Source organism: Silene latifolia, chromosome Y (assembly GCF_048544455.1).
Source record: "Silene latifolia isolate original U9 population chromosome Y, ASM4854445v1, whole genome shotgun sequence".
Taxonomy (NCBI): Eukaryota; Viridiplantae; Streptophyta; class Magnoliopsida; order Caryophyllales; family Caryophyllaceae; genus Silene; species Silene latifolia.
This window is the reverse complement of record NC_133538.1, coordinates 380,084,287-380,097,863: the sequence shown is the minus strand read 5'-3', so window position 1 is coordinate 380,097,863 and position 13,577 is coordinate 380,084,287. Positions and strand designations below refer to the sequence as shown.

The following is a 13,577-nucleotide window of genomic DNA, read 5'->3' as shown; positions in this document are numbered from 1 at the left end:
ATAAATTGAGCTATCAAGGTCTATGAACCTGCAAATACACACAATAACGCGCCCAAAATTGCATAAAACCCAAAGCAATAGTCTAAAGCACATAAAATCCTAAGCAAACTTATAAAAATTGCGAAGTCTCGCGCACGAAAAACAATAAATAATCTTAAAAAGCAATAAAATGTTGTTTGAAAAAGCCTTAATCAACTAATAGTTGATCAAGAATGGCCACGGAATGGCCCACTTGCTCGGCTTCTGGATACAAGAGGTAGCCTCTACAGTGCTCATCTTCTCAGCTGTACTCTTCTCAACTCCAACATCCGCAGAATTCAGTGGACCAACAGCCTCAACATCTTCCCAATCAATGACCTCTTCTGACTCATCAGAATCCAAATCGGACTCCGTCACTTTGATTGGCTCCTCATCGGGATCCTCATCAGTGCCATAGCTAAGACATCCTAGGCCGCCTCTTTGAACGATTGGCTCCTTCACAGCTGGGGCAACTTGCGGCTCTTCCTTCCCCAAACCAGCTCCTGCAACATCTAGAACAAAAGAATCTTCCTCCAATTTGCTCCCAACCTGGGGCAAAGGTGTTATAGCAGAAATAGGCATAGAGATAGGCAAGTCAGGAAGCATAAAATAGGATTTCTTTTCAGAAACCGTATTACAAGTTACTGGCCACATAGGGCCTTTCTTCTTAGCTGTCTGGGCAAAGACAATGGAATGCTTCCCTACTTTGAAGGTCAAAGTCCCTGAGCCAACATCTATAACTGTACCAGCAGTGTGCAGAAATGGTCTACTCAAAATGATAGGAAGGTGGGCATCCTCGGGCATATCTAGTACAACGAAGTTAACAGGGAAAAAGAACTTTCCTATTTGCACAGGAATGTCCTCTAAGACTCCTATAGGCTAGACCGCAGATCGGTCAGCCATCTGTACTGTCATGTTGGTGACTGCAAACCTAGTCAATTTCAACTTCCTAGCAAGACTCAAGGGCATGACACTAATACTGGCTCCTAGGTCACACAAGGCCTTCTCAATAGAAAATGTGCTAATACTACATGGGACTGAAAAGCTACCTGGGTCTTCTAGCTTATGAGGTGCAGTGTGTGTCAGATAAGAACATGACTCCTCAGTTAGTGCGACAGCATGCACAGTTTCAAGTGACTTCTTTTTAGACAGTAGTTGCTTCATAAATTTCATGTAAGCAGGCACTTGATTAACTAACTCAATAAAAGGAACTTGTACGTTTAAGCTACGAATAACATTTTCAAATTTATTAAACGATACATGTTCCTTCGTCGACACCAATCTTTCCGGATAGGGGGCTGAAAGAAGCAACTTAGCCCTCTCCTCTAGGTCTCTCATGCCGGCATCAGTGGACTTAGGCTGAAAATACACTATCTTCTTCTTGTTGAAGCTTGACCCTTCTTCAGACCGTCTCAAAAATGAACCATTAATCGTCATCGGGTAGTACTTCGGAACCGGAACTGACCCATCAGCATTTGGGTCTTGCCTCAATACTTTCGGAGTAGTCGTACCCCGAAACAAGTGGTCCCTCCAGTTATTTGGCATTAGAGGACGAAAAGACTCACCCTCAGCAGCGTCGTCAGTCGATCGACCATTAATGTCAGTCGATCGACTGATGTCTACAGGAATAATAGCAGTATCTTTTCGCGGACTGGTCGATCGACTGGGTCTGTCAGTCGATCGACTGACATACCTGTTGATCGTCTTTTTCTTGCTATTATTCGTCACTGCCTTCTTCTTACTTGGTTCCACCTCATCTTTTTCAGTGACATCCTCGACCATAGCGGGCCCCTCAAGGGTGGACCCACTCCTCAAAGTAACAGCATTAAGGGTCTCCTTTTGATCCGTCTGCGACGGTAAATGCCCCGGAGCTCGAGTTGCACTCTTGCTAGCCAATTGAGCAATTTGGCTCTCAAACATCTTCATCCCGGCCTCTCTAGCTTGAGACTCTTTCAGCAACAAATTTTTCAATTCGGCAAATTCGGAGCCTTGGGACTGCTGCTGCTGATGTGGAACATACGGAGGCTTTTGATATGGCTGCTGCTGCTTATGAGGGGGCACATAATTCTGCTGCTGCTTCTCTTCTTTGTGGAGGTGGAGTCGGATTTAGGACATTTTGGCTACTCCACCTCAATTTCGGATGGACATTCGGCTCAAAATAAGTGTTTGTCTGCCTATAATGTTGAAAGGCAGCACAAGACTCATAGGGATTAGGACAGTTGTCTGAAACATGTCCTTCTCCTCCACATATCTTGCAGACGAAAGGACCGTCTGAAACAACATTCACATGATAGATCCCTCATTTTGAAGCTCCTCCCAACTTGTACTTATCAAATCTTGCCGTGAGAGCTTCTAATGCGGCTACAAAAGGGGATTCAGCACTTCTCCTTTGGTTTCCCCTGGAATTTCCATACTCAGCTTTGTGGGTGGCCAAATCATCGATAATTTTCCACCCCTTAGTCTCTCCAACATTCTCCTGGAATCTACCATTTGCTGCCGCATCCAAGATAGCCCTCTGATCGTCATAGAGCCCATTATAAAATTGATTGCATAGACTCCACTTCTCAAACCCATGGTGTGGAATAGTTCGCACTAGCTTCTTGAAACGGACCCATGCCTCATGAAAATTCTCATCCGGACCCTGTTTAAAGCTCGTGATCTGAGCTCTAATGGCATTTATCTTCGAGGTAGAGAAATATTTCTTGTAGAATGTCAGGGCCAGCGACTTCCAATCAGTGATCCCTTGCAGCATCATGAAGAGAGAATATGAACATGGTCTCCTTCACCTGGTCCTGGGTCACACCGGTTGGTGGGGGTATGGAACAGCAATAATCAATGAAAGTCTCCATATGTTTGGCTGCATCTTCATTTGCACCTCCCCCGAATTGGTTTCTCTCAACCAAGTTGATATAGGACGGTTTCGGCTCGAATTTTCTATCCGTCCCTGGTAATGCGAATCCCTTATAGAGATTCTCAGCTGTCGGCTCAGAGTGACTGGCTATGCTTGCTTCTTCAGCCATGTCGGGAGATGTGACGGTCTCAGTTCATGAAGTAGAAACAGGAGATGAAGGTGGATCCTCCTCAAATAAAGTGTTCTCGTAGTAACTAGACAGAGTACTGAGCTCTTCCTCTGTCGGCAATATTCTAGATGATCGTCTCAACTCACGCAAAGTCTTCTGAATCTCAGGATTGAACGGTAGTAATTCACCACCCTGTGACTTACGCATAAGAAGAAACTACAAGTAGAATATGAGAATAGTTTAAGGAACAGATGTCCCTTAAACTAATAGAAAGACTAAAAATAGAAACAAGTAAAAATTTTAAACAATTGCCTCCCCGGCAACGGCGCCAAAATTTGATGCCTATCGTTGTGTGCACCAAAGATAATATTTATAATACCTATTAAAACTAACAGAAGCTAGTGGTAACAGGGTCGAACCACAGGGAGGCGATGCAATGAATAGTTGTCTGATTTTAGTCTTTAAAGTAACAAGTGTGGGGATTTTGAGTTGAGTTGGTCTATACTAAAGGCAATAAAAGAAAAGTAAACTAAATAAACGGATGAAAACTAATATTAAAAGGGTGCTAAAATGGTCGGTTCACTATAGCTTCGGCGGCAGTAAACTAGGTAGGTCTAAAACAAAAACGTGAGACGGGAAAATAAGAAGGCCTTCTCGGTCCATTATTACAGGTAGCATCTTTCGATCTCGCTACAGGTCCCTAATATCACTAATACTAACTTTCGTCCTGAAAAGTGACTAAAAAGGCTAAATTAACTCATCTCTCGATCTTATTAATTTAGTCGTCTTAATTAGGTAGGCTATCTCTCTTCCCTATCTTTCGATCTTTATTGGGTCGGTCAAATCCTAGGCATTTAACTAGTCGCGTGCACTCGATTCGTCAAACATAACAATTTAATTAATTAAAACGAAGGTGATCTCACGTGGCCGGTCGATCGACCAGGTAGGCCAGTCGATCGACCAAGGCGCGATTCGGGTCTACTATTCTAATGACGCCTACTTCTACAGATTCCCTACATCCTAGCACAGGGTATTTAGCTACTCATGATTACGACGAAAATAACATTAAGATTAAGGAATAAAAATGCTGAATTCATGATCGAAATAATTAAACAAACAAATAACATAAAACGATAATTTCGGCTTCGGAAAACTAATCTAGCAAATCTATATCTATGAACAAGTAGAGTAGAAAAACTGAAATAAGAGCAGAAGAATACCGAGTGGAATTGGAGGAAACCGAAAGTACGAAAGAAAGTAAAGCAATAATCCGATTGTATTGAATAATTAAACTTAAATGCAAACCCTAATATTTCCCTAAAGTTTTCTGATGAAAGACTTCATTTCTACTGAAAAGTTTCAGGTTGCGTTATATAGGAATATAGCGTAACACTCTTTCCTAAACCTAATACACAACGGGCTTCTTAATTCTCGATCTCTTAATTCACCCAGATTAGCGGTGTGGTCGATCGACGACTGTGACCGGTCGATCGACTGGACTGCAGTGTACAGTAGCTCCTGGAAGTCGTGCGTTGGTCGGTCGACCATGAAGGCCAGTCGATCGACTGCTTTAGCTGATAGTCCGCTTCAAATTATTCATAAAATTATATTTCAGGCCTCGAAATGCGCACCAAGCTCGTTCCTTGAGTAAATACTTCATGACAAATGCAATAAAAGATACTCGGGGACGGATTTAGCTCAATATCTACTCATTTCCGCATAAATCTGCAATATTACATAAAAATACAAAAGTAGACGAAATGGGGCAAATAGTAGCTTTAAACTACATAATTGAGCTCTGAAATGCGTGTAAAATAGGGTGTAAAACATCATATAAAAGACACGCATCAAATAGTTAACATCCACATATGCACGAACTTTCCTTGTCCCTTTATCTTTCCCATCAGTTTTGAAATTAGCATTCCCATTTTGATTGTCTTTAATTGCAATTTGACCTTTGACAGCTCCTGCATCCAATCCATCTGTCCCTGCAGCAAGGAAAACAGACGAATATTCCTCCTTTTCGCTCTCAATTTGAGGCGGAGGGGTTACAATTGCAGCACAAAATTCCAAATTTTCTTCTGAAGTGTCAATATGGGAGTCAGTAGAGGAGAGGGCATGCAAGGTTGAGCTTGCATGGGAGCCCTACGAGACTTAGATTGATGAAAAATCAATTCTTCATCTCCTACCTGAAATGTAAGTGTCTTACCACCGACATCTATCACTGTGCGAGCAGTGAATAAAAATGGTCTCCCTAAAATAATAGAGGTGTGAGTGTCCTTGAGTATGTCAAGCACTACGAAGTCAACGGGAATAAAGAATCTCCCGATTTTGACAGGTATGTCCTCTATTACTCCTAACGGCCGTGATATACTACGATCGGCCATCTGTACGGTCATGTTTGTGCAATTAAATTTAGTCAAACCAAGTCTCTTTGCGAGAGACAAAGGTAAGACGCTCACGCTAGCACCAAGATCGCATAACGCGTTATCAATCAAATGGGTACCTATGTGACATGGGATTGAGAAACTACCCGGGTATGACTGTTTAGGTGGCAACTTATTTTGAACTAGGGCGGTCCCTACCTCGGTCAAAGCTACCGTCTCATGATCATTGATATGTCTCTTACGTGATAAAATTTCTTTCATAAACTTTAAATAAGAGGGTACCTCTGTCAGCAACTCGGCGAATGGAACAATGACCTGTAAGCTTTTTAGGAGCTCGGCAAATTTACCGAACTGTTGATTGGAATTTGTGCTCTGTAATCGCCTTGGCAAGGGCACCGGAATAGGAATCTCGAGCCCTTTGTTTCTCTCTTCCAATGTCTCAGCAGGTTCAAGCTCTCTGTCAGTCGATCGAGACTTTTTACCTCTCGATCGAGTCTTTCCAGGTGAAATTTCACTCGATCGAGCAATAGTAGCCTCTCGATCGAGTTCCTTAATAGCATCAGTGTTCGATCGAGACATATTTCCACTCGATCGAACATATTCTTCCAGTTTTTCACTCGATCGAGTGATTTGCACCTCTCGATCGTACCCTTTATTATCCAGTTCACTCGATCGAGTAGAATTTCCCTTCGATCGAGTGATTTCAGCTTCAATTCTACTCGATCGACCCCCTGAAATCAGTCGATCGAGTATACTCTTCGTGGTAAGCTTATCTTCAGCGACAGTTGACTGTTCATCAGCATTAACGGTCTTCCTCGGGTCTGATATGTCATCTAATGTTGATAATTTTGGTCCTTCATATGAACGACCACTTCTCAAATTAATCAAGTTTACCGTCTCGTGTGGATTCTTCTCAGATTGGGACGGTAAATGACCCGCTTTCCTCGTGGACTGATTGGCGGCGAGTTGAGCAACTTGAGTTTCAAGTGACTTGATGGATGCTTCTTTTTTTAGGTCACTTAGTTGCCATTGATTTGTCAACGACTGAAGCATTGTCTTTAATGCAGCTAGCACACTTACCCCACTTAAAGACTATGCTCCTTGATTCGGTGGAGGAAAAGAAGGAGGCTTTTGGAAGCCTTTCTGAGCTTTATGAGGAGGGACATATGGCTGCTGCTGCTACGGTGGAGGAGTGGGATTAAGAACATTTTGACTTGTCCACCTCAAATTGGGATGGACTGCCCCTTGGTTGTTGTAATAAGAACCTTCTCCTTGCTTATATTGCTGAAAAGCAAGAACTTGTTCTTTCTTAGTAAGACAGTCAATAGCAGTATGACCGTCATCACTTCCACACCTCTCACAAATAATAGTTTCATGTCTAGTCAACAAATGAACTGTCTGTGGCTCCCCAGCAGATTGAAGCTCCATTCTATCAAACCGAGCATTCATGGCTTCCAGCTGAGCCACGACTGCCTTATCAACTGAATGGACTGTTCGAATAACGTCCCGTGGGTTCCCATATTCAGTACAATGGGTCGCCATCTCCTCAATAATGCCCCATCCCTTATCATAATCAATATTCTTTTGAAATCTTCCGTTGGATGAGGCGTCAAGTATAGCTCTATGGTCATCATACAACCCATTATAGAACTGGTTGCACAAAAACCATTGATCAAAACCATGGTGAGGAAGAGACCTCACCAACTTCTTGAACCGACACCAAGCTTCATAGAAAGTTTCATCAGGTGCTTGCTTGAAACTAGTAATCTTTTCCCTCTTACGATTAGTGCGTTGAGGAGGGAAGTATCTTTTCTAAAAGGCAAGTGCGAGAGTCTCCTATTTGGTGATACCAGCAGTAGTCTGGTCAAGATCAGTCAGCCACTCTCGGGCTGAGTAAGTCAGAGAAAAGGAAAGAGCACTTCCTTTATCTTATCCTGTGTTACTCCCTTTGTAGCGGGAATAGTGGAACAGTAATCATTAAAGACGTCCATGTGCTTCCTTGGGTCTTCACCCGCCACACCTCTATACAGGTTTCTCTCCACAAAATTTATGTAAGATGGACGGATATCAAAAGTATTACCGTCCTCAGTTTGGAGGTTGAAACCTTTAGGAATAGAGGATGCTCTAGGCTCCGAGTGACTTGCAATGTTCGGCATCTTTACTGGTTTGTTGGCAGAAATGAGATTGTCTTCTTCAAAAGACTGGTCTTCTTCAAATAAAAAGTGTTGTAGCTCGGGCTCGAAAGTACTTAAGTCTTCCTTTCGAAGTTCTCTTTGCAGACGTAGTCTATGCCGAAATAGTCTTTCTGGCTCACAATCAGCTGGAACTAACTCCGATTTGTTTGACCTGGGCATACACAGCACTGAAAGAGATAAATGAGAACTGTCTCAAGGAATAAAAATTCCCTGAGACGGATAAAAATAAATGAAAACAAAAACATAAAGGGCTATTGCCTCCCCGGCAACGGCGCCAAAATTCGACATGCTAGTCGTGTACCTACCAAAAATAACCAACTGGCATTAACTAATATAGCTAGGGAAGTCGGGTCGATCTCCACAGGGAGGTAAGATATCTGTTAAGGTCCGTCTATTTAGGTCACTAAATGGGGGGTTTAAATTTGGTTTCTAAACTAATAAAGGCTTAAAGAAAAGAGCAGTAAAGAAAGAGAAATAAAAGATAGAAATTATAATAAAGGTGATCAAATGAGAGAGAACATGTCGGGATTTCGGTTCACCATGGTAGTCTATCGACTCAGCTGTAAATAGCCTAGATAATTTACTGTGAGACGGATACAGGGAAGATCCTTCCGGTCCACTTTCTATCCTAGATTCCCACTAACTTAACTTTCGTCCTCGTCGGGGTAGTCTACTGTTCATAGGCATATCTATTTAATCCAATCTTCCGATCCAGGAGTAAATTTAACCAGATTAAAGGTAACTTAGAAGCGTGCACTCAACTAAGTCGGTATTATAATTAAATTGCCATGGGTACAGATTCTCACAAATAAATCGTCTAGCCTATTCGCTACATCGTCACAATCCTACCATGGATTCCGTAATCCCAACATGAATGAAATTAGCTACTCATATTACTAATGTTGTCAATAATAATAATGATGAATGAACTAATTAAAGGCATGATGTAATAACAATAATATGGCATAAACGAAATTAGGGCAGAATAATTAAGACAATAAAACAAGGATTAAAGCAAGGAAATAATGAGACTAAGATTAAAAAGAGAAGAGAGATTACAATCTCAAGCGATTCCGGCGTAAAGATCAAATCCACTAAGCAAAAGATTAAGGAGAAGAAAGTTACAGTAGAAAGTTTAAGGGAAAGATTAAGAGAGTAAAGTGGCGTTCTAAGATGATTAAAAACGTAATTAATCACCTAATTATGAATGCTTAAATAGGAAAAACTAAGTCCATCAACGAAATAAGGCAACACGGGTTAATTAAGCCCGTGAAAACTCAAAACCTCTCGATCGAGTGATATAAAACCACTCAATCGAGGTCTTCAAGAGATAATCCTCTCGATCGAGCAATAATTCTACTCGATCGAGGAAATCCAGAAAACAGCATTTCGATCGAGCACAATAAATCACTCGATCGAACTCTTCAGCACTTCAAACCACTCGATCGACCAAATAAACCATTCGATCGAGTGTTCTTCCTCCAAGTCAGCTTCAAAATCATCGTTGACTGCTTCATTAACCATCCTTCACGCATCGCAATGCAGTACTCCCGCTCTAACATTCCCGTCTCCTCAAAATGCATGTAAAACAGGAGTACGGTTTCACCACTTTTAGGTTCATTTCTGCAAAACAGACTAAACAAACCAAAGTAGCCAATTCGGGTCATATTGCAATACAAAACAGTATAAAAGTGCATGGAAATACGTGCAAAATACGACTAAAAAGGCTATATAAAATGCACGTATCACTCGTTGACCACGGTCGGGTCGTGTCGAGCTAGTAGGGTGCTTGTGATGAAATGGTATGTGAACCTTATAATGGGGTTTCGTATGTAAGAAGCAGAACAATCATTTATCCTTGTCAAGTCACGGCCCGTTAGGGCTCTCCAAAGGGGTACTACACTATTGTTCCTAGGCTTGTATGGCCGAGAGGTCAACACATCTAGACCCAAGATATCCGCAAATTCAACCAATGTCATCATCCTTGTGATATTCTCCAATCGAAATTCAATGGAAATAGTGTTATTTAGGGTAGAAATATTTAGGAAACTTAGAAATTCGAGCACAAGTGATTGATAAGTGAGTTCATTCATGTGGAACATAGTGGTGAGTCCAAACAAATCAAAAAATGCCTGGGTTTGGTGATATATTCCCAATTTCCTCAAAGTATCATAACAAACAAACTTTGTAGGGAGGATGTTCTTACCCGTTAACCGATGAAAGACAATCCTTTGTGCATCATTGACAAATTCTATGTTGGGTAAATGCTTGAGTCGTGAGAGATCAATGATTTCATTATTCTCCCTTCTTCTTGCATTTAGGTGTGAGCAAGAAGAACTCCCAATTATCCTTGTCGATCTTCTTTTCTCCGTTATCATGATCTTTCTTTTTGCTTTCATTGAATTTGAGTTGGGGATTCTTTTTGTATATCTAGTCAAGAACTTTGTTGTTGAGAGTGAAATCAAATCCCCCTAGATAGAATTTCTTTCCTTTTTGGAACATCTCAAACCCTAGATTTGGGTGAGCTGATGTTTAGGGTGGTTGATTTGTTTGTGGTTGGTATGTTGAGTTTTGTGAGGGAGATTTGGTTACTTGAAGAGAGAGGAGTTAATATGTCTTAATAAGTGTGGTGGAAATGAAGAAAAGAAAAGAGGGTTGGTACTCTATAGGAGAGGATCACGGGAGGGGGACGCGCGGATTTCCTGCTGCAGGACTTTTTGTAGAAGCAGATGGGAACGTGCGTCCCCAAGCTGGCACGCCCGTCCTTTGCTTTAGGACGCCGGGGTTGAATCCAGGACGCCCGTCCTTTGCTGCAGGAATTTTTTTTCTTCAAGACTTCTTGGCTCCAACTCCCACGAGTTGAGGCCAACTCGTGGGGACCCTCCTTTTAGCTCTTCTAAGGCTTCCTCCTTCTAGCTTCGTAGAAATGGATTGAGGGCTATAGGCTCTTTTAGCCTAGGCATAGCTTCCCCACACTTGAACTTCATATCCTTCACACTTCAAATTTGATTAGTAACCCTCCCTCGCTTGCTCTCATGTCAAAAATTATGCTTAAAACAAGGTAATTAAAATGCAATGCAAAGAAGTTAAGTGCAAGAAAGTAAGTTAGTATATTTACAAGTGGTGGTTTAGGGAGGACTCCATCATACTCTCCTCCATTTTAATGCTTTGTCATGGTGGGAGAGGCTCGAGGCGGATGACCTCAACCTCTCCTATGAAGGCTCCTTCATAATATGGCTTGATTCGTTGACCATTGACCTTGAATCTATTTCCTTATTCCGACTATATCTCCAAGTCTCCATACTTTCCAACATTTGTGATCACAAAGGGACCCGTCCATCGTGAATTCAATTTTCCGGGGAAGAGTCGATATCTAGAGTTAAATAGAAGGACTTTATCTCCCTTGTGCAATGCCTTTTGCTTGATTCTCTTATCATGGAGCATTTTAGTGTGTTCTTTATAGATCTTTGCATTCTCATATGAGTGAAGTCGAAATTCTTCCAACTCTTCAATTTGTAAGATCTTCTTTTCTCCACTTAGCTTGAGATCAAGATTGAGAGCTTTGATTGCCCAAAAGGCCTTGTATTCCAACTTAATTGGCAAGTGGCAGGCATTTCCATAGACTAACTTGTAAGAGGATGCTCCTATGAGGGTCTTATAGGCCGTCCTTAAAGCCCAAAGAGTGTCATCAAGTTTCATGCTCCAATCCTTACGAGTCTTGTTAACTACTTTCTCAAGGATTTGCTTGATCTCTCTAGTGGAAACCTCGACTTGGCTATCCCAACCTGGTTCTATGTTGGAACTCCATACTTTATCAATATAGATGCAAGTTTCTTCTCATGGAAGTGTGTCCCACCATCACTAATGATAGCCCTAGGGGGTCCAAACCCTGGAAAGATCACTTTTCTTAAGAACTTGGTTACCGCCTTTTCATCGTCGGTTGGAGTAGCAATTACTTCAACCCACTTTGATACATAATCAACGGCAACTAGAATGAATTTTTTGCCTTGGGACGATACAAAGGGACCTTGGTAATCAATTCCCCATACATCGAAGATTTCAACTTCCAATATGCCTTGTTGTGGCATCTCATTTCTCCAAGATATGTTTCCAGTTCTTTTGCAAGGGTCACAATGAAGAATGAACTCTCTAGCATCTTCGAACATGGTGGGCCAATAAGAGCCTGATTGTAGGACTTTGGCAACCGTCCTTCTTGCTCCATGGTGTCCTCCATATGAGGATGAGTGGCAACCCTCCAAAACTCCTTGAACTTCCCATTATGGTACAAACTTTCTGTATAGACCATCACTACATGCCTTGTAGAGATTAGGGTCATCCCAAAAATACCTCTTCATTTCAAATAGGAGTCTCTTCTGTTAATTGTAGTTCAAATTCGGGGGAAGAACTCCTCCTACAAGGTAATTTGTAAAATCGGAAAACCACGGTGTGGTGTGTTGCTCAAGTTATGTGTGGATGGCCATTAGGATATCATCGGGAAAGGAATCATTAATTGGTGTATCTTCTCCATTATTGTCAAACCGAATCCTTGACAAGTGATCCACAACTACATTCTCGGCCTCTTTCTTGTCTCTTATCTCTAAGTCAAATTCTTGAAGCAACAATATCTACCTCAACAATCGTGGTTTTTATTCTTTCTTTGTCAAGAGGTGTCTAAGGGCACGGTGGTCTGAAAACACTATTACTTTGGATCAGAGCAAGTAGGAGCGGAACTTGTCCAAAGCATACACTATAGCAAGAAGTTCCTTTTTCCGTGGTATCATAGTTAATTTGTGTAGCATTAAGGGTTTTGCTTATATATTATATGGCATGTAAATCTTTCCTAATCCGTTGGCCAAGAACCGCGCCAACGGCATAGTTGCTTGCATCACTCATTATCTCGAAAGGCAACTCCCAATTTGGTGGTTAAATAATCGGTGCCCAAATTAAAGCTTCTTTAATCCTATCAAAGGCCTTAACACACTTATGAGTAAATTGGAATTGGGCATCTTTATGCAAGAGTTGAGTAAGGGGTTTTGCAATTTCAGAAAAATATTTTATGAATCGACGGTAAAACCCTGCGTGACCGAGAAAACTCCGCACCCCTTTTACATTCACGGGTGGTGGCAATTTCTCTATCACCTCAACTTTAGCTTTATCGACCTCGATGCCCTTTTCTGAAATCAAATGACCAAAGACAATGCCTTCATTGAGCATGAAGTGACACTTCTCCCAATTTAAAACAAGGCTAACATCTTCACATTTTTGCAAGATAAGTGACAAATTATGCAAACATAACTCAAAATCTTTCCCATAGACACTAAAAGCATCCATTAATACTTCCGTTATGGTTTCTATGTAGTCGGAAAAGACACTCATCATGCAATGTTGAAATGTGGCGGGAGCATTACATAGCCCGAAGGGCATTCTCCTATAGGCAAAGGTACCATAGGAGCATGTGAAAATGGTCTTGTGTTGGTCATCCGGGTGTATCGGGATTTGGAAGAATCCCGAATAATCGTCAAGGTAGCAAAAGAACTTATTAGTTGTCAGAATCCCGATTCGATCCTATGATTCTACGATTTTACGATCCAAAAATGCTTGACCGATCCCGGATCCTACGATTCTATCATGTTTTTAGAATCTTACGATCCTATCTATTTGAAATTTTCTAGAGGTAGAATCATAATACGATTCTACGATCTTAAGATCCTACGATTCGACTCTATAGTAAACATATTAAAATATATTTTTATATAATGACATCGTAAAATCTAAATTTCATGTAAGTTGTAGAAACATGTTCATGAAATGATACTAAACTCATTAACTATCGATATTTTGTGTATAAATAAGTGTTTTGATCTTCAATTATATATTTTTAACAAATAAAAAACTATATTTAGTGATTTAAAAACTATATTTAGTGAATTTGTAGAATCTTACGATTCTACGATCCG

The 13,577-nt window shown here is 41.2% G+C and overlaps 1 protein-coding gene and 2 non-coding genes across 3 annotated transcripts; 2 read left to right on the top strand and 1 right to left on the bottom strand.

Moving 5' to 3' along the window:
- Window positions 1–2,585: 2,585 nt before the first annotated feature.
- Window positions 2,586–2,692, top strand: LOC141636828 (small nucleolar RNA R71). The gene has a single exon (XR_012541410.1). It is a non-coding gene; the product is annotated as a small nucleolar RNA R71 (small nucleolar RNA).
- A 4,408-nt stretch (window positions 2,693–7,100) lies between these two features.
- Window positions 7,101–7,210, top strand: LOC141636233 (small nucleolar RNA R71). Its single transcript, XR_012540859.1, has one exon. It is a non-coding gene; the product is annotated as a small nucleolar RNA R71 (small nucleolar RNA).
- Window positions 7,211–10,902: 3,692 nt separating this feature from the next.
- LOC141631937 (uncharacterized) lies at window positions 10,903–11,786 on the bottom strand. Its single transcript, XM_074444540.1, has 2 exons — window positions 11,431–11,786; window positions 10,903–11,287 (listed from the first exon to the last, which is right to left on the bottom strand). The coding sequence occupies exons 1-2, from the start codon at window positions 11,784–11,786 to the stop codon at window positions 10,903–10,905; spliced, it is 741 nt and encodes a 246-aa protein (XP_074300641.1).
- Window positions 11,787–13,577: the final 1,791 nt, after the last annotated feature.